The following is a 21,066-nucleotide window of genomic DNA, read 5'->3' on the forward strand; positions in this document are numbered from 1 at the left end:
CACGTAAATTGGCCATCGTTGTTATGTATGATAAATGATATCTTACTGATGCTAATGTAATTATTACAGAGTTTAACAAGTAATAGCGGCGATTAGATAATCAATGAATTTAGGTTCGATAACGAATCCACGGTCAACGGGATGACGTATGCGATTGCTGCCACAGTCTAAGTCGAACTTAACTTACTGATCCACGATTCGGGTATGTCTCAACGTACTTGTCCACAGTACAAGTAGAACTTATCTGACTGAATCTCAGTCCAAATGGAACTGCCTTTGAATACTCCTCTTTGTACCTTTCTGTACCCCATGCGTCAATCTTTGTGTTTTTTAAGGAGAGCTATATAATTGTACCATACCTCTGTTATGACCCGTTATGTCACTTCGAGTCCGAACCCACCGTCATAAATCTCGGGCATCCATACTTGGATTAAATCATAAACAAATATTTCTCAGTTTTATTATTTAAGTACAGATATAATAAAAAGTCTGGACTAAAGTATTGGGGACCTTCCCAAATATTCCAAATGAAAGGCCCCGATGTCCTTTCATCTCCGACATATAAAATCGTGATTTACAACTAGCAGGTCATGCCATCTCTAATAACAAGGGATACCTTTATAAACGGAAAAATGACGGGAACAATATCATATGTGCAAACCATAGAAGAGTATACTTGCTTACATAAGTATGTTCTATCTGAAAATGCAAGAAAAGATATAACAGAGAAATCATAGTGTGAATTAGCAAATAAGATAAAATGACCTAGTGAATGCTATAGTTCCTTATTATTAATTATTATGTAGCAAAATATATGTGAAATAACTTTTTAGGATAATTATTATTCATTTCAATTAATTACTTCTAATTCCATTACTTTAGGAGTTGCAAAAAGTGCTGGACGTGTTAGGAGAAAGGATGAATGCAGCTTTAGCTGAGAAACAAAAATGTCAAGACGAAGCTGACGCTACTGCTTTAACAATTGACCTTGCAAATAGATTAGTGAATGGTTTAGCATCCGAAAAAATTCGGTGGACCGAGGAAGTTGAAAGGTCAGATTCTACTATTTCTCATTTCCTATTTTTGTATGTTATATATTATTTTTAAAATATTTCACATTAATATAAACATGATTATTTTCACAGTTAATGATATTTTTCTGACAAATATAGAACGGTATTTATTATTTATGTATATATCATATATGTATTAAAATATACACAAAAATAGATATACATAAAATAAATATACATAAATATGCATGTGTCATATATATGTATAAATATAGATACTATACAGGGTGAACTAAAAACAGGGTATACCTAACACAGGTAACTTGAATATCTGGGCTGTTATTAGTGATACGAAAAATGATAGAGAAATGATAGGAAAAACATAATTTGATGCAAATTATTCTTTCATAGGTGGGCTTGTAGAAGTCATATGAAGGTCAACTTTGTTTTTTTAAATGAAATGATATGTTTTCTTACAATCTAGTAGAACGTTTTAACACGCGTACAATGACCTATGATTTAAGAATACTTACTATCCTTATGACATAAAATTTGCTATTTTCTACGATAGAAATAAGATTATTTTAATGAATTTAAATTTTTAGTTTGACGAACTCGTGTGTAACGGTACCAGGGGATGTGCTGATTGTAACAGCATTTTTATCATATATGGGTTCTTTCACTCGAAAATATAGATCTGACTCAATGTACGAAAATTGGTTACCGTTTCTGGAAAATTTGGAAGTAAAAATACCGAGGACTACTGAATTGGATGTACTGGCTTTATTGACAGACGATACACAAATTGCACAATGGAACAACGAAGGTGAATACATTTATACGTTCTACAGCTTAGTTAATGTCAAAAGTTATTATCATTTGAACGTGATGCTATAGAATAGATACATAATTCCCCGTGTAACTGAAACACCTTAAACATCTCACGATCAGTCGATTTCTACGATAGGAAGAAATGTAAGAGGAAAACGCTATTTTTGTTTCAAATAGACAAATAATATCATACACAAAAAGATGTTCTGTTTTCTTTATAAAATCTTTCTCATGTTCTTCGAGATATTAGAGTCATCGATATAATATTTTAATGAAAATATTGAATATCTCCCCGTACTGATTCAAATCTCCTTTTCGTGAACAATATAAGCAACAAAAGATCAACAAATGTACAAAGTAGCAACAGCAACTTAATAGTATTACGTAATAGTATGATACGTGCAGCCCGCAGGAGTCATTAAATCCGCGGCGTATGTCCTATTAGAAATATATTTATAATTACAATTTGCCATCTATTATTAACAGCTACCAATTGGAGCACACTTCTAGCTCCAATACACATAATATAAAGAAATACTTAAAATATCCAAAGTACAATGTCTTCTATAATATTACTTGATAGGTAAAATAATTTTCTATCGAGGTTCCTTCTTCTTATTTATATTCTCAAAAATATGAATTTGAATAAAAATCCGTATACAAGTAGTGTAAACAACAGCAAAATAATTTAACAAATCTCTAATTGTAATGATTTCTAAACTAATATATGTGTTTTTAAGGTGCTGGGACAATATAACAATTTTTAATTACAGTTTTTATGTACAAAGTACAGAACTACATCGATTAATGCTGCGCATTAACATTATAACGCGTAAAGCGCAATATACTATTATTAACGATCGAATCATCATAAAAGTTAAAAATCTAAAAATTAATTGTGCTTTTATATTTAACTTTAATAATAAATCATTATAACGAAATACTGATCGTTTGTTAAGGTTTACCTACAGACAAAATGTCCTCGGAAAATGCAACAATTTTAATGAATTCAACGAGATGGCCTCTAATGATAGATCCACAATTACAAGGATTAAAATGGATAAAAAATCGATATGGTGAAGATTTGCAAGTGCTGAGACTTACTCAACCGAATTATTTATATTTAATTGAAATTTCCATTGCGAATGGAGGAATTGTTTTAATTGAAAATATCATGGAAGCCATCGACCCCATTTTAGATCCTGTTATAAAGAGAGATCTAATAAAGAAAGGAAGGTACTTGCTTATATATATTATTATTGTAACATAAATTCATATTAGATAAAATTGCTGTTTAGAACCTTTAATGATTCTGACCTTCATACATATATGCTATCAAGGTCACCGTTCTGAGTGACCATTAAAAAATTTTAGCTATCGCTTGTTATTCGTTAAAAAGTTATTAATATAATCATACTAAAATTTATTTAAAATAAGTCATATTTAACTATTCATTATTACACATTTTCTGATAAAGTCCAAAGAAATATGTTGTTAAACAGCAAATATGACCCGTTGTAATGTGAGAAAATTTGACATTGTTCATCACTGGGTCAACGATGTCAGCAACTATCATTTCGGTAATTATGCACAAATGAGAATTTCAACTCCAATTTTGTTGAATTTCGGATATGTTGTGGAGGGGATGGTCTCGAGTAACATGCACTCTGTTCGAGACATTAAACGATTGTAGTCCTGGAAAAAACGAAGATTTTTATATAGCAAACCCCATACAATTTCGAAACAAAATGATATGACTGAGACGAATGAAACAGAGACAACTTAGCGCAAATGCAATTTTCGAAATTATGAGTTCGAAGTTCTCTTTAGGATAATTAAATATTGAATAAACCTCTCAATCTATATGTTTAAAGTTAATGTAAACATTTATATTCGTTTAACGACTAACATTAGGTTTGGGTTTGATTTTGTTTGCTAACCCTAACCTAAGTCTCAGGCATCAGGTCTAGTTTGGACATTGAGAGGGACCTCCCCTCTCAACGCTATCCCTTGGGCCATTATGCACGTCCGAGGAGGACCCAGAACTTCCTTGGCGTGAAGACAACCTAACTCTAATACTAACTCTAACCTTAACTCGTGTGAAGCAAAATTATTTTTTTTTTCAGTTATTTGTCTAGTTTGGGTATTTGGTGGAATTACAAAATTATTGACCCAAAATTTTTGCCTCGTTTGCCAAAATTTTTACAGACGAGCGGCAAGATCAGCGACTAAAACTTTTTGAAAATCACTCAGAAAAGTAACCTTGATAACATATCTCAGGGTCATTGGTGGTAGGTCCTCTAAACAGTAGTTTTACCGCACACTACAACAATCGAGCATTTATTTTGAGATGGTAGATTGCCGTGGTCCCCGAAAGAGAATGTTTTCTTCCGGGGTAGGGAAATGATTTTTTCTTGTCGAAGGCCCTTGAGCTTTTTTTGTAAGTCGTTCGTTTCGCAGGCCAAGTGGACCCTGGACCTTTCTACGGGCATTTTTACGGCCATGGGCCGCTACAATTTTTAACTTAATTATCTGCTTTATTGTTGGAATTAACAATTAGAAAGCATGATGATTTGTTTATATATATAGGATGTAAAACGTAATTAACAATAAGATGCATCCAAGATGTAGTCGTGCGTACAGAGATCGATTCAATATGTATAATGGTTTTATGATAATAACCAGAGACTGCTTAATACCAACTTTGAGATATTATGCAGTATATATTAATATGAATCAGAAATTGTAACAAAACTTAAATTATTTGTAATAGATGCACATATGACTCTATATACTTGGAACACTTATTTACATTTATCTTATTTTTGAATTGTTCTATTTATTTTCTTTATTTTATTTTATAATTACTGTAATATATAATTACTATAACTATTATTATTTATTAAACATAGTCCCTGCCTTTCGGCTTTGGACGACTTTCGGTTTACATACTTTCTGACATTACTACATAAATCACCTTACAGTACACTTATGCTACCTTGTAATACGACATATGTTACATTGCACTTCGTTATTTTGTCCTAACCCTTCTGCCTGTCGTTCTTTGGCCTTTGAATCTAGCTGTAATCTCTTCTCTTCTCCATTATCTCTTTCAGCACTGCTAGCCCCTCTCCTGTCTCCTTTAGTGTCTCTTCCAGTCTCTTTGGTCCCCCTGTTACCTTACATTCTTCCAGGATATGTCTCATATCTTCCTCTCCTTTATTGCACAGCCTGCACCTTCTTTCTTCCTCCTCTTTCCAGTGCTCCCTTGCCTTAGCTACGTTGCCGCATCTAAATCTGGAGAGCGTGCTTCTCTCCTTCCATTTCATCTTCCCTTCTAGGTACTTTGGGGTTTCTTCTCTTGCTATATTACTGTAATACCTATTATACCTCGATTCTCTTATCCTTTTCTCTCTCTCCTCTGTTTCCTTTTTCCTTCTTTCTTCCACGATTTGGTCTACTGTTAACGGTTCTTGTCCGTTTTCTGCTTCCACCTGTGCCCTTCCCTCTCTTACTATAACTATTATATACTCTATATTTTATAAATACTTTTTTATTACTATAAAGGGCGATAAAAATTTGGGACAAAGAAGTAGATTATGACCCTCGTTTCCGGCTAATTTTACAAACGAAATTAGCTAATCCTCATTATAAGCCCGAGATACAAGCTCAAACTACTCTTATCAACTTTACTGTAACAAAAGATGGTTTGGAGGAACAACTTCTGGGTGACGTTGTGAAAGCTGAAAGACCTGATTTAAAATCCAAAAAAGCGGAATTAACTACTCAACAAAATACCTTCAAAATTACCTTGAAGAGATTGGAAGATGATCTTTTACACAGGTAGGTATATGATACAATTTTAGGTGGTATCCTATGTGTTGCGAATTATCAACTAGGTGGCGGCCAAAATCTCGAACATACCGTCCCCCTTGAACGGTCACATTCAAAAGTTTTCATTGTGAAGAAGTATGTAATTGCGCATAGTACATTTTGATGAGATATGGATTTACAAAAGTGCGATTATGGAATGAATATGTTAAATTCTAACATCTATGAACATTTTCCATCCTTCATACAGAGTTCTGTATTCGGCTATGGTTTTTGCCAACTTGCTGATAGAAAATCGACAAGATAACAGTTGGGAGTACATGGGACAAATGACATATTAGATGTGTTTAAGCTGACTGCGATGAATTACCCATATTCGAACGCAGGAGATTGTGGTGCCGTGTATGGCACGGCGTGCAGCTACCCATTGGGCATTCTTCAACAGAGTGTGTGCTACACAGACAATTGAAGCAAAGGTTTTTTTTCTCTCACTAGTTTTGATCGCTCGGGTACGGACGTTGTTAAAAATTTCTTGCAGTATCGCGAGACATGAGATCTATTACAAAGGTTGCACGTGATTCGAGACTGTGAGATGAATGTTTGGTTTGGAGTCCGGTTGGATTCGTGCAGTTTGCGTATGCCGTCTTGTTCCGGTAACGTAAATTATCCTGACGGGTTGTAGAGTGTGATAGCGTTTGATATGATGATGCTGTAAGTTCTAACATCCCGCAGCGACCGTCTAAAAATTTGAACAGTTCTTCGACTATTGGGAAGGGTGTGTTTACTATCCTTTCCTTCCATTTTAACTCGGTCTCGCGATCTAACTTGAATGTACGCAAATAGAGCAGCACTGCATCCGCGGTCGGTTGTTTGAGCGCCTGCAAGACTCTATAATGAGTTTCTATCTTCTTTGAATGGGATTATAGGTCTTGGTACGATGTAAAGGCCGCTGTAAAGGAGCCATGTAAAACAATGTCTTTAAATGGTTGACTACGATTTTTACAGGTTCGTTGTATCTCTTTTGTAAAATCTCCCATGCTATCGAATAATTTATGGCTCTAATGTCTAATGATGCTATTGCGTTAGCATCCTGTATTAGGCAAGGGCGAAGATAAATGAATCGCTTACAGTCGTCAATACGTAAATTCTCGTGTACTATGAAGCGAAATTGCACCGCGAGCCTTGGCCAGGATCCCGAAAATGTACATAGCTGATTTTTTAATAATGCTATTTCATTGTCGGCTGGAACCGAATATGGTGTGCCCAGTGAGATTAGCGTACTATCTGTTGGCTCTCTTATCAGCATTTTTGTCTGTTTAATTATATCTCGAGCGCGTTCTTTACAGGTATAAAATGTTGCTTTTGGTTAAGGTATTCTTCTATTGTCTGCCCATAGTCTGTCTCGTCTAATTCGCTATGGGTTTCTTTAAATGGGACATATTCTTTTTCCAAGTCGTCTAACGTATATCGAATAGGGGTTGCTGACCTTCCTTCATCATAGTATCAAGTACCGCATATTAAACATTTTGTAGAAAAAAGTCATTAAAATTTAATTTTCATTTAAATGGTAGCCAGTTATTAATAGATCTGGAAGAAATCTCCAAAAATGAAGTGATTAAATAGTATCAATTTTTAATTGTTGTGATTACGAATAACTATTAACTATTATTTAATATTTATAATATTTCACTCGTAATCAAAATCTTTTAATTAAAGATATTAACTGTTATATCTCAACTTTCAAAATTTGTCTTATGACAATTATGGTGTGTGTTTACAAATGTAAATATCATAACATAATGTTGTGTTTCTTTTCAAAGGTTATCGACTGCTGGGCCAGACATTTTAAGCGACGTCGATCTCGTGATCAATCTCGAAACCACGAAAAAAACTGCTGCGGAAATAGAAATAAAAGTAGCTGAAGCTAGAGTAACTGCTGTAAAGATAGACGAGGCTCGAGAAATTTATCGTCCTGTTGCGGCTCGAGCCAGCCTCTTATATTTCGTTTTAAACGATTTGAACAAGATCAATATGCTCTATCAGTTTTCTTTGAAAGCTTTCAGCGTTGTCTTTCTAAACGCAATTAGATTTGCAGTAGCTTCGGAGGATTTGGCTAAGCGCGTGGCTCTTTTAATGGATAGCATCACTTATCTAGTTTTCATTTATACAAGCAGAGGATTATTTGAAGCCGATAAATTGACATTCCTTTGTCAAATGACCATTCAGGTAAATATTTTATAATTTAGATCAGCGGTTCTCAATCTGTGGAACCCGCCATCCGTGTTGCCAGATCCAAGGGATTTCTTTTTCTTGGTTTTGTTTTGTCACTATTCCTATCTTATACCTAGTAATTACTGTATTACTTATACGCTTCGTATCAGTAATTTGTATAAAACAACCATCTTCCATTAACTACATTGCAACATATCCTTAATACTAATTACTGAACATCGAATATAGATATATATAATGAAATATATATACGTTAAAAATATATATTTGATGGAATCTAAATTAAATAAACTTTGGTGGATATTAAAAATTCCATATTGTTTTTATCATTTTATCAATTTATTTACTAATTTATTGATTTCATCGAAATATCTTTTCAACGAATCTATTGTTTTATCACATCAATAGGGTCTTTGTTCCACTAAATATCTTTTTTTTTTAATTACCGAATCGGCCAAAAAATCGTGTCTTCTGAACAATTAGCCTGCACTTGACAAACAGGTTGGTGCCATAGGATAGGTGTTAATATGATCCTTTTATTTACTGCATTATCAATTGTATGGAATCTCATGTACTGTACTATATACTATTTTACTCTACTATATTAGATGTGATAATTATAATTGGTATAATTGCATAATTTATTATTAATCTTATAATCGAGTTCAATAATACAAACCAAACGGTTAGATACTTCTAACAAGAAAAGAAAAACAACGTTAAAATAGCGATAAATAACGTAGTATATTGATTAGAAAAATTTTGCATAGAAGTGCAAAGTTTACCAAAAAAATCTTCCTGGGATAAACTAAATCATATGAGGGTAGCTTGCAACACTACATATCGCATTTTTCTTGCGACTAACGTCACATCGAATAATTCTATTTGTTTTAGATTTTTATGGAAGCAAAGGAAATATCACAATCAGAACTTGACTTCCTACTACGATTTCCGTATATTCCCGAGTTAACAAGCCCTGTAGACTTTTTAACAGACGTCGGTTGGGGAGGGATTAAATATTTGAGCCAAATGGAGGATTTTCAAAATTTAGAAAAAGACATAGAAGGTGCTGCAAAACGATGGAAGAAGTTTGTAGAATCAGATACGCCGGAACGAGAAAGTTTCCCACAAGATTGGAAAAATAAAACTGCTCTGCAAAGATTATGCATTATGAGATGTCTTAGACTGGATCGTATGACTTACGCGATTAGGTATGTTCCTGTCATATTAACTCATTTGATACTTCACGTTACATTACAAATCCTAGGAATTTATTTTTTCAGTTATATCTTACTTGAATCATGTTATTCCTATAAAATTTCTGCGACGTCGTTTTTTATTCTAATGTCCTTTTTATTGAGCCATTACGAGCTATCATTATCAAGCACATTCCTTAAACCCAGGTTAATGAGTGCATCATCTGCTATCTATGTACAGCATACAATCATCATAACCTGTTTCGGCCGTAATGACAGTTTCAGCATTTGTTTAAGAGTTTCATAGTAACCAACCATTTCTGCTATTTTTTTTAGTATGTATTGGGGATATTCTTGTTTGCTGTTAGATGGCTTTGTCGGTGTGGAGAGGCGGATTGCGTTTATTATGCTCGTGTTTAAGTATTCCGTGGCTGCTTCGATATCTTCCTTTGTTTTTAGTGGGGTGAAGGCTGAGGTTGAGTGTGTAAAGACTTCTCTGAAGAGCTGCCAGTTGGTGTGTTGGTTGTGAATGGAGCCGTTAGGTGTATTCTCGATGATTGTTGAACTGACTGTTGCTATCACGGGAGAATGATCAGAGGAGAGATCAGCCGAGGAGTTGATCTGGACGTGTCTTGATGGGATATTTTTAGTTATGAAGAAGTCGAGAAGGTCGGGTATTTTGTTGGTGTCAGTGGGCCAGTATGTGGGTTCGTATGTGGTGAGGTAGTTGAGGTTGTTGTTTATTATGCTGTTTAAGAGGTTTTTGCCTCTTGCTGTAACCAGTCTGCTGCCCCATTGGGTGTGCTTGGCGTTATAGTCTCCTCCAGCTATGAATCTATTGCCCAGGGTGTCCAGGAAGTTATCAAAGTCTTCTTTGGCGATGGAGTGTCTGGGAGGGCAGTATACTGCTGAAGTGGTGATTGAGCCATGACAGTCTTCTATTGCTACGTTTGTTGCTTGGAGGTAGTCTTTCTGGAATGATGGAAGTTCGTAGTGCTTAATACTTGCTTTGATTATTATTCCGGTGCCACCGTGGGCCTTTCCGCTGGGGTGTTGGGTATGGTAGAATTTGTAACCATTTATTTTCAGGTAGCTCTTGTCGGTGAAGTGGGTTTCCGATACGAGCATTACGTCGATTTGCTGGTGTTTTAAGAAGAGTTCTAGTTCAAGTTTGTGTTGCGCTAGACCGTTGGCGTTCCAGAGTGCTATGCGCCTTGGTTTTATTTTGAGTCGGGGCGTGATATTTTTTCCACGATGAGTGTTAGTAGCGATAGCAAGTGATTTATTTGCTCTGATTGTTTCTCTATTAGCTTTTCAAGCCTTGAGGAGTCGTCTGTGTTAGGTGGGTTGGGGACACTGTTTTGGGGAAGGTTCCTTTGGCTGTTCGGGTTATTTTGGATGCCTTGTACTGCTTGGGCATAGGAGGTCGAGGTGGAGATGAATTTGGTAGGACTGGGTGTTTGGTTGGTTGAGGGGGTTGGGGTAGTCGTGAATTTCGGCGGGCTGGGTGTTTGGTTGGATACCTCTTTTGCTCTGAGCTTAGGGTACCTGTTCGTGTATAGTGTTTTATATGCTGGGCAGCCTTTGTAGTTGGCAGGGTGGTCCCCTTGGCAGTGGATGCATTTCGCTGGGGTTTCCGGTGATTTGGCGCACTGGTCAGTGGAGTGAGTGCCTGCGCATTTAACGCAGCGGAAAGTATGGTTGCAGTATTTCTGCGTATGACCGTACCTTTGGCACCTTTTGCATTGCACTATTTCTTTTTTCACAAGCGGTGGTTCGATCTTTACTATCGCGTTCATTAGGCAACTGATGTTGTAGATTTCTTTATTGTTCGGCTTTTGTTTAATGTCTAGGAAGAATAAGGATAACGGGTCTTTCGAGACTCTATGCCTTATATTACTTACGTTGATGACTTCGTGGCCGAGTTTTGAAAGTTCGTATTTGAGTTCGTCTATGTCTGCTGAGTGGTGTATGTTTCGTAGAACCACCCGGAAAGGCCTTTCCATTTTGAGTTGGTAGGTGGGGAAGTTGGCGTTCAGGGTCCTGAGTGCCTTGGTGAGTTTTCTGTAAGCTTCTGGGTTCGTCGGCAGTATTTTTACTCTATTGTTGCTTATCTTAAGGTTATATTCCTCCTTGCTGATATCTCTCTCTAGGGACCTGGTCATTGTCTGTATGTCAATGACGTCGTCCACAAATATTGGTGGGGGAGGGGGGATTCTCTGTGAGTGTTGGTTTGGTGGCGGTTCTACGATTTCCATGGCGTCGTTTGAGGATTCCAATACGGCGAATCTGTTGTGTGTGTTTATTTGCGTTGCTGTTTCTATTTTCCTTTTCTTTGTAGTACTAGCGTCGTTAGTGCGGAGAGTTCTGCTACACTTCTGCCACGGGGGAGGGGGGTAGCTCGGGGTAGCTGCGAGTCTGCTCCGGAGAGCCTGGTCGCGGTTGTTGGGCCATCATCGAGCTAGTTAATTCGGAATGAACAACTAGTCGTGAGGCTGTGAGGCTAGTATTCGGGTTGGGGTTAGGTACGTGGGATTTTCTTCTCCCTAAAGGGTAAGGGACACTTAGCTGTGTTCACTTTCGAAGGTTGGGCGACACGTGTTGTTTTCGGACTACGCTGGGCACTAGAGACACGTCTGCACGCTTCGGCACTCCACAGCGAATTGACTTTTCTTGACAATGTATTTTTAATAATCTACAATCGAAGCATCGAGAAAGAGAAATGTTTTAGTATTACGCGATCATTTTCATACATTGAATCATTCTCATTTTGGCACACACCACCTATGTTTCTTTAAATATTCTATTTTTTGATCATCAGGAACAAATAAGAAAGGTGTTTACTTCAGCCAACGCTCAAACCGCGTTGAGTGCACTCGTTCTCGTCCGATCACGAAAGTTAAGCAGCGCTGGGCACGGATAGTACTTGGATGGGTGACCGCCTGGGAACTCCGTGTGGTGTTGGCTTTTTTTTTATTTTTCCAATATTTTTTACCTTTTTTGACAATGTATTTTTAATAATCTACAATCAAAGCATCGAGAAAGAGAAATGTTTTAGTATTACGCGACCATTTTCATACATTGTATCATTCTCATTTTGGCACACACCACCTATGTTTCTTTAAATATTCTATTTTTTGATCATCAGGAACAAATAAGAAAGGTGTCTACTTCAGCCAACGCTCAAACCGCGTTGAGTGCACTCGTTCTCGTCCGATCACGAAAGTTAAGCAGCGCTGGGCACGGATAGTACTTGGATGGGTGACCGCCTGGGAACTCCGTGTGGTGTTGGCTTTTTTTTTATTTTTCCAATATTTTTTACCTTTCTTGACAATGTATTTTTAATAATCTACAATGGAAGCATCGAGAAAGAGAAATGTTTTTGTTACGTCGCGTAACACTCTACCTAGCCCAGGCCACACACCGCGGGCAATATGGCAACCAGATGTCACCGGATACTCGCAGCGTATCCTCCATAGTTGCAAGTACCTTCCATAAATCTCATAGATTTCCTAGAGAAGGTCCTTCGAACAAAACAAACATCTGGTTCCGAGGAATTTCTAAAGACTATTGTCTACCACGGCTGGACAAGGGAAAGTTAGTTTTTCTCACGCACGCTGCAACTTTCCTCCCACTAACCACTTTCTCTCGAGGGCGTTTAAGACCCTTCGTTTAACCAATTAAAAACGAAGCCTATTCCCTCACTCTCCTAAATAACATCGGCACCAACAAATCCGATGGTCCCGTGCGCTAGACACACCCATCCTTAGCTTTCCTCCGACACATCATCGTCTCCCAAGACAGTATTGATTTTACATCCTTCGAACGGTCAACATCCTTCGAGCGGGTATACACACCCGCAGATCAGTCACTCATTCATCTCGTACATACGCACCAGTGTAACTGCCTTCGTTATAAGTTGTGGAATAAACGGTGAAATATAACTTACTACTGTGTCATATTCATTCAACCACCTCTGTTATCTTAACCGAAACAGGGGAACGACTACTTCGCGGCGTCGATTCACCGAATCGTAGCGAGAATTTACGCCTCTCGCTGACGCGTTTTCCTCGCGACCGCGTCTCTCCGCGAACGGTCGTAACAGTTTTAGTATTACGCGACCATTTTCATACATTGAATCATTCTCATTTTGGCACACACCACCTATGTTTCTTTAAATATTCTATTTTTTGATCATCAGGAACAAATAAGAAAGGTGTCTACTTCAGCCAACGCTCAAACCGCGTTGAGTGCACTCGTTCTCGTCCGATCACGAAAGTTAAGCAGCGCTGGGCACGGATAGTACTTGGATGGGTGACCGCCTGGGAACTCCGTGTGGTGTTGGCTTTTTTTTTATTTTTCCAATACTTTTTACCTTTTTTGACAATGTATTTTTAATAATCTACAATCGAAGCATCGAGAAAGAGAAATGTTTTAGTATTACGCGATCATTTTCATACATTGAATCATTCTCATTTTGGCACACACCACCTATGTTTCTTTAAATATTCTATTTTTTGATCATCAGGAACAAATAAGAAAGGTGTTTACTTCAGCCAACGCTCAAACCGCGTTGAGTGCACTCGTTCTCGTCCGATCACGAAAGTTAAGCAGCGCTGGGCACGGATAGTACTTGGATGGGTGACCGCCTGGGAACTCCGTGTGGTGTTGGCTTTTTTTTTATTTTTCCAATATTTTTTACCTTTTTTGACAATGTATTTTTAATAATCTACAATCAAAGCATCGAGAAAGAGAAATGTTTTAGTATTACGCGACCATTTTCATACATTGTATCATTCTCATTTTGGCACACACCACCTATGTTTCTTTAAATATTCTATTTTTTGATCATCAGGAACAAATAAGAAAGGTGTCTACTTCAGCCAACGCTCAAACCGCGTTGAGTGCACTCGTTCTCGTCCGATCACGAAAGTTAAGCAGCGCTGGGCACGGATAGTACTTGGATGGGTGACCGCCTGGGAACTCCGTGTGGTGTTGGCTTTTTTTTTATTTTTCCAATATTTTTTACCTTTCTTGACAATGTATTTTTAATAATCTACAATGGAAGCATCGAGAAAGAGAAATGTTTTTGTTACGTCGCGTAACACTCTACCTAGCCCAGGCCACACACCGCGGGCAATATGGCAACCAGATGTCACCGGATACTCGCAGCGTATCCTCCATAGTTGCAAGTACCTTCCATAAATCTCATAGATTTCCTAGAGAAGGTCCTTCGAACAAAACAAACATCTGGTTCCGAGGAATTTCTAAAGACTATTGTCTACCACGGCTGGACAAGGGAAAGTTAGTTTTTCTCACGCACGCTGCAACTTTCCTCCCACTAACCACTTTCTCTCGAGGGCGTTTAAGACCCTTCGTTTAACCAATTAAAAACGAAGCCTATTCCCTCACTCTCCTAAATAACATCGGCACCAACAAATCCGATGGTCCCGTGCGCTAGACACACCCATCCTTAGCTTTCCTCCGACACATCATCGTCTCCCAAGACAGTATTGATTTTACATCCTTCGAACGGTCAACATCCTTCGAGCGGGTATACACACCCGCAGATCAGTCACTCATTCATCTCGTACATACGCACCAGTGTAACTGCCTTCGTTATAAGTTGTGGAATAAACGGTGAAATATAACTTACTACTGTGTCATATTCATTCAACCACCTCTGTTATCTTAACCGAAACAGGGGAACGACTACTTCGCGGCGTCGATTCACCGAATCGTAGCGAGAATTTACGCCTCTCGCTGACGCGTTTTCCTCGCGACCGCGTCTCTCCGCGAACGGTCGTAACAGTTTTAGTATTACGCGACCATTTTCATACATTGAATCATTCTCATTTTGGCACACACCACCTATGTTTCTTTAAATATTCTATTTTTTGATCATCAGGAACAAATAAGAAAGGTGTCTACTTCAGCCAACGCTCAAACCGCGTTGAGTGCACTCGTTCTCGTCCGATCACGAAAGTTAAGCAGCGCTGGGCACGGATAGTACTTGGATGGGTGACCGCCTGGGAACTCCGTGTGGTGTTGGCTTTTTTTTTATTTTTCCAATACTTTTTACCTTTTTTGACAATGTATTTTTAATAATCTACAATCGAAGCATCGAGAAAGAGAAATGTTTTAGTATTACGCGATCATTTTCATACATTGAATCATTCTCATTTTGGCACACACCACCTATGTTTCTTTAAATATTCTATTTTTTGATCATCAGGAACAAATAAGAAAGGTGTTTACTTCAGCCAACGCTCAAACCGCGTTGAGTGCACTCGTTCTCGTCCGATCACGAAAGTTAAGCAGCGCTGGGCACGGATAGTACTTGGATGGGTGACCGCCTGGGAACTCCGTGTGGTGTTGGCTTTTTTTTTATTTTTCCAATATTTTTTACCTTTTTTGACAATGTATTTTTAATAATCTACAATCGAAGCATCGAGAAAGAGAAATGTTTTAGTATTACGCGATCATTTTCATACATTGAATCATTCTCATTTTGGCACACACCACCTATGTTTCTTTAAATATTCTATTTTTTGATCATCAGGAACAAATAAGAAAGGTGTTTACTTCAGCCAACGCTCAAACCGCGTTGAGTGCACTCGTTCTCGTCCGATCACGAAAGTTAAGCAGCGCTGGGCACGGATAGTACTTGGATGGGTGACCGCCTGGGAACTCCGTGTGGTGTTGGCTTTTTTTTATTTTTCCAATATTTTTTACGGAGGTAAGCTCGAGGCTGGGTGCTATGTTTAGTTTATTTGCGTTTAGTCCCTTTGTAACTGCAAAATCTAGTAGGTCAGGTATTTTGCTCAGGTCTCTCGGCCAGTATGTCCGTCTTCCCATTGATAATATATTGAGGTTAGTGTTTCTAATGTAGTTTTCCAAGATTCTACCTCGTGGTGTTGTGATTCTTGGTCCCCCATAGTGTGTGCTTCGAGTTGTATATTTGATAAATTGATATTGATATTGATAAATTTAAAAAACATACATAATCATAATATTTTTGTAGAAACAACAACATTCCAAAAATCTATTCACCCTATCGTAGCACGTATAAGAAATACTTAATTATTTTTTTCCGTCTATTTCACAAATCTGTTATTTATAAAAAAGAGCATTAAGAATATCGGGAACACCCTGTATACTATTTGGTATTACTTTAAATTAAAATATTTCCTTTTTCCTTAAATTGTTTAAAATACTGTATCTCGTGAATTTATTTAGGTGCTTCGTAGAAGAAAAACTTGGTTCAAAATTTGTTGAATCCAGATCTCCACCTTTTCATAAATCCTTTGAAGAAACCAGTTCAATCACGCCTGTATTTTTCATTCTCTCTCCAGGCGTTGATCCGTTGAAAGTAAGAAATTTATCAATAGTTACAAACATTTTTTATGCATAACAGATCTGTTAATTTTCTTTTTTATTCACATAATATCACATTGGCTTATTAGTTATTAATAACCATTTAGTATTGTGTTGTCGATCGAAACAAAAATCCAGTAGTTTGTTTATAGTCTATCAGGATAGTTTCCAAAAGCTTATCAAGATTCGTCTAGGTGAGCTGTTTAAATTTATCTGAGGAAAGGAAAAGAAAATTTGACTGAAGGTTCTTAAGAATCTTTTGTGTTCTTTTTGTTAAGTACTTCGGGCCTCCAAGGTTCTGAGCTGAATATCGTACGGTCCCTTACAATCTGCTTACTAAAAGGCATCACTACTTTCCCCACTCCGTAGCAAGATCCTTTAAACGAAGTCTACTTTTTATTCTTCTTCCCATTCGCGACCAGACGCGCGCAACCGCGAAGTTACGACACGACTCTGCGAGTACAAAGTATATGGAAGGCATACATATATGTCGAGTCAAAGTCCAAGTCTAGGCCCGAGTCGTCCTCGTGGCGGGAGCTTGGGATAGGTAATGATTCTTCACTGAAGCTATCCATTTTCTTACACCACTGAAGTGACTTTTATTGACACACACAAAGATGTTACAAAGTTGACGCAAACTCACAATGATCACACACTCGCGACACTGGTGACAATGGTCTTAGGTTCGCTAAGGAATCCGCGGACAACGGGATGGTAGTTGTACGTACTCGTAGAATCTAAGTCGGATTCTTTGTTAATATTCACTGACCGTAAGGCGTTAAACTTCTTGTCGATGAATACCGCATATGAAAACTATGATGGGGCGTGTCTAAGGACACGAGATCATCGGATTCGTCGGGGATATCACACGTTCGGAAAGTAAGGGAAATTGACGTTGCTGCTAATTGGCCAATCTCCATATGGGTAGTTAGAAAAGGATGCTAGCCGCCCTTGAGGGAAGGTTGCTAGTGGGAGACGTCGTTCGTGGAAAAATAGGTCTCTCCTGTCTTCCTGTAACTGGGACAAAGACTGTGTATCTGTTGAGGGATTTTAGGTAACTAGATATTAGTGTTTATAACGGACCTCGGGCTAGCCGATCACGTACTGCGGAGACGCGTCGACATCTGGTAAACATCCTGCCTGGAGAATAGGATCTGCGTGTGGCGAGCTACGGGACAGTAACCGTTGGAATGTTTACTGCCTCGTGCCGCCACAAATCTTTCTTTTAAGGAGAGCTATAGGGTTACTTAATGCCTTTGTTAGATGGACAGTTCGTCCCGTTGACCGCGGCCACGTTCGGCGACTAATTGTCGCCTTGAGCCCAAGCTCATTGTCACAAGTCTCAAACAAATACAATTGGGTAGAGTGACGGCAAATCGTTTAATTATTTATTTATCTAATGTATAGCACTATTAACTTATAATAATAATAACATGTATAATGTATAATATTGTATGCAATATATAACTTTAGTATCTAAATAGTCTAGAGCAAGGACAAGAAAGGATGTTCTATTTGAAGTGAAGTTCAGTTTTATTTTAACAAGCAATACCCAATGCAAAAACTGACTACAATATCTTCGTAATCCTTATTCTCACACTGGGCTCACAACTTCTGTCTTCCCAGGTCCAAAAATGCTGACCCTCAACTCTCGCAACTTTCTCCCACTCCTTTACTCATTTAGCTTTGACGTCACCAAGGCACGCTCTCTCTCTCTCTTTCTCTCTTCCCCAGCACCCTTACGATTCTTAATTTATACCTTAAATTTACAACTTATACTATCTCGAGAAAACTCGAACTTAAACATATGATAGTCCAAGTGTATATACCCTTTTCTTTTTGATATTACATACCGCTATATAGGGCGAAACTGTAGAAACGTTATCTATCCTCGGATTTCTATGATTTTTGGGTATGTTATAGAAATATTTTGAACAACTTTTACCTTTATAGTATACTGTATATAAGGAGTGAACTTGTTTAGTTTTCAATATATTTGCAAGAAACTACCAGCTCAATTATAGTGTATTTCTGCCTATAAATGTTCATCTCTGACAACGTATGCATCGGTCTGGTTATCAGTCGTCGGTCACTTATCTTCTGTGTATTAAGAATTACTCACTTATTTAATATTTGAACCCAATACATTTATGGTATTCACTTATAATTGAGTTATAAGTTACCAGTCATAACAGACTCTTGTAGCCTCGCATGTGTACGATGTGCACGAAGCCTTTAAACTCGCCCAACCCTCGTTTTAAAAGAGAAGATAAGTGACCGGCAATCGGTAACCAAACTAACGCATAAGCTGTCAGGGTTGCACAACTGCAGATGTAGAATTCACTGTAGTGATATAGTTTTTCGTGATAGTGATAGTTTTTCGTGCATATCCCGGAAACTGAGCGAATTCACTTCTTATATAGGAAAAGGTTATTTGAAATATCGATTTCCACAACACTTTCAAAAACATGGAAATCGAAGACTAGTTAACGTTTCTGCAGTTCCACCTACCAAATCATATTCTCTTCGACGCTATTCAATTTTTATGCGAAAGATTTTTCCATAAAGTAAGTAATTTTGTAATAGTTTGAAATGATGAAGTTAGATGCTTCATCCTATTTAGCGTAGATTATCATACGTTCAAAGGAATAGCTTTCTGTTTGTTCATTAATATGGCATTACTTAGTTTTTATCTAATTGGGAAATCTAAACATTTTCTAATGTAACTTCAATGTAAGAGCTAATGAAATTTTAAGGTCATTTTCCAAAAGAACGGTTTATTTGCAACCCATGGTTCCTTGCAGATATTACGTGATCCATTAGATATCCATTACACGATGGCATACAAAAAATTTACCTTTGAAATTCTATTGTACGGTATCTTTCTTTAATAAATCTGCACCGATCTGAAGGTGTGGGATCATCTATCAAAGTCATGAGATATATATAATTCATGAATACCCTGAACAACCAATAACCTATAAGCAAACTGCGTAACATTTAATAATTTTTCTTTAATGCAATATAATTGTAACACCTTCTTACTCTTCTCATTTCCTATATTCTGTTGCTTTCGATGGCATATGCTTCGTTTATCAATTTATAACCTGAATCGAAGACAATTAATATTAAGAATTATGGATACCTAATGAATTACACAAAAACATGTTACGAAAATCAACGTGATCACATCGAATATGTATTTACAATAACGACAACGATAAAAATTCAGGACGTGGAAAAACTGGGTATGCAATTGGGTTTCACTTTTGGAGGAAGAAATTTCCATAATGTGTCACTGGGTCAAGGTCAAGAACCCATAGCGGAAGAAGCCATAGAACTTTCCGCGAACGAAGGCCATTGGGTAATTTTGCAAAATGTCCATTTGGTGAGGAAATGGTTGCCTACATTAGAAAAAAAGATGGAACAGTGCTCGGAGAATCCACATGATGATTATCGATTGTTCATTAGTGCGGAACCCAGTCCTGATCCTCATGAATCGATAATACCTCAGGTAATAAACAATTGTATAATTTGAAAAAGCAAAAGAAAATATGCACTTTTAATTAAGTTAACATGTGCTAATTATATTCTTTAACCCTCCGTCGGTAATATGGTCTTTCTCTAACGCGGTCGGCATTACAGGTCCTTTAGTAACTGGTCTAATTTCTTACTGTATTTTTGCCTTAATAAAATCTAAGAAAATTCTGAGATACCTATTATAGACCCAAATTCACTATGTAAGTGATACTTTAGCCAATAAATAAGTAGATAATGTCGATAGGAAACACTGATTACTAAATTTAAGGTTCGTTAAATTGTACACAGGGTATACTAGAATCAGCCATAAAGATCACGAACGAACCACCATCTGGAATTCAAGCGAACATCCACAAAGCGTTGGATAACTTTACCCAGGAAACTTTGGAGTCCTGCAGCAAGGAAACCGAATTCAAAGCAATATTATTTGCACTTTGTTATTATCACGCTGTACTTGCAGAACGTAGAAAATTTGGGGCGCAAGGATGGAATAGGGTAAGTAACTTTAAATCTTAATGGATCATAACGTTAAATTAGAAATTATAGATCGAAGATTTGTAAATGTTGAAACAATGAGAGAAGCCAAAAACAATGTTTACGATATCTTGTGTAATGTAATAACTTAAAATTAATACTCTTTCACAGATTTTTTATTAATTATAAGACATATTTGGAATAGATCTCACAACTGTGGCATAATTTAAAACGTACTATAAGTGTCTTCCTTGTAGTCTGCAATTAAATTAGGAAAAGCTACTAATTTTTTACTAGTGATGATATTAGCAAAGTTTGTAAATTATATTCTTCAATAATTGTTGCTTTAGTAAATATATGCTCTAATAATAAATTATTAAATAATTTAGAACGTAACTATACACAAATAGCAATTAAACAAATTTCTCTGTTACTATGTTGTTAATCGTGGTTAAGAAATCACATTTACATATACAGGGTGGTTGGTAACTGGTGGTACAAGTGGAAAGAGGGTGATTCTACGCGAAGAAAGAAGTCGAAAATATAGAATAAAAATTTTTCGTTTGAAGCTT

General features: G+C 37.2%; 1 protein-coding gene and 8 non-coding genes across 9 annotated transcripts; all 9 read left to right on the forward strand.

Moving 5' to 3' along the window:
- Positions 1-1,243: 1,243 nt before the first annotated feature.
- LOC117208665 (dynein beta chain, ciliary-like) lies at positions 1,244-20,631 on the forward strand. Its single transcript, XM_033449953.1, has 9 exons — positions 1,244-1,331; positions 1,619-1,839; positions 2,804-3,080; positions 5,412-5,687; positions 7,496-7,901; positions 8,802-9,118; positions 16,343-16,475; positions 19,713-19,994; positions 20,309-20,631. Exons 2-9 carry the CDS (start codon positions 1,683-1,685, stop codon positions 20,534-20,536), a joined length of 2,076 nt encoding a protein of 691 aa, XP_033305844.1. The 5' UTR covers positions 1,244-1,331; positions 1,619-1,682; the 3' UTR covers positions 20,537-20,631.
- Positions 11,952-12,070, forward strand: LOC117208666. Its single transcript, XR_004487745.1, has one exon. It is a non-coding gene; the product is annotated as a 5S ribosomal RNA (ribosomal RNA).
- Positions 12,279-12,397, forward strand: LOC117208670. The gene has a single exon (XR_004487749.1). It is a non-coding gene; the product is annotated as a 5S ribosomal RNA (ribosomal RNA).
- On the forward strand, positions 13,332-13,450 carry LOC117208671. Its single transcript, XR_004487750.1, has one exon. It is a non-coding gene; the product is annotated as a 5S ribosomal RNA (ribosomal RNA).
- Positions 13,659-13,777, forward strand: LOC117208672. The gene has a single exon (XR_004487751.1). It is a non-coding gene; the product is annotated as a 5S ribosomal RNA (ribosomal RNA).
- Positions 13,986-14,104, forward strand: LOC117208673. Its single transcript, XR_004487752.1, has one exon. It is a non-coding gene; the product is annotated as a 5S ribosomal RNA (ribosomal RNA).
- LOC117208667 lies at positions 15,039-15,157 on the forward strand. Its single transcript, XR_004487746.1, has one exon. It is a non-coding gene; the product is annotated as a 5S ribosomal RNA (ribosomal RNA).
- LOC117208668 lies at positions 15,366-15,484 on the forward strand. Its single transcript, XR_004487747.1, has one exon. It is a non-coding gene; the product is annotated as a 5S ribosomal RNA (ribosomal RNA).
- Positions 15,693-15,811, forward strand: LOC117208669. Its single transcript, XR_004487748.1, has one exon. It is a non-coding gene; the product is annotated as a 5S ribosomal RNA (ribosomal RNA).
- Positions 20,632-21,066: the final 435 nt, after the last annotated feature.

This window comes from Bombus bifarius, unplaced genomic scaffold (genome assembly GCF_011952205.1).
Source record: "Bombus bifarius isolate JDL3187 unplaced genomic scaffold, Bbif_JDL3187 scf7180000008150_frag, whole genome shotgun sequence".
In the NCBI taxonomy this organism is placed as follows: Eukaryota; Metazoa; Arthropoda; class Insecta; order Hymenoptera; family Apidae; genus Bombus; species Bombus bifarius.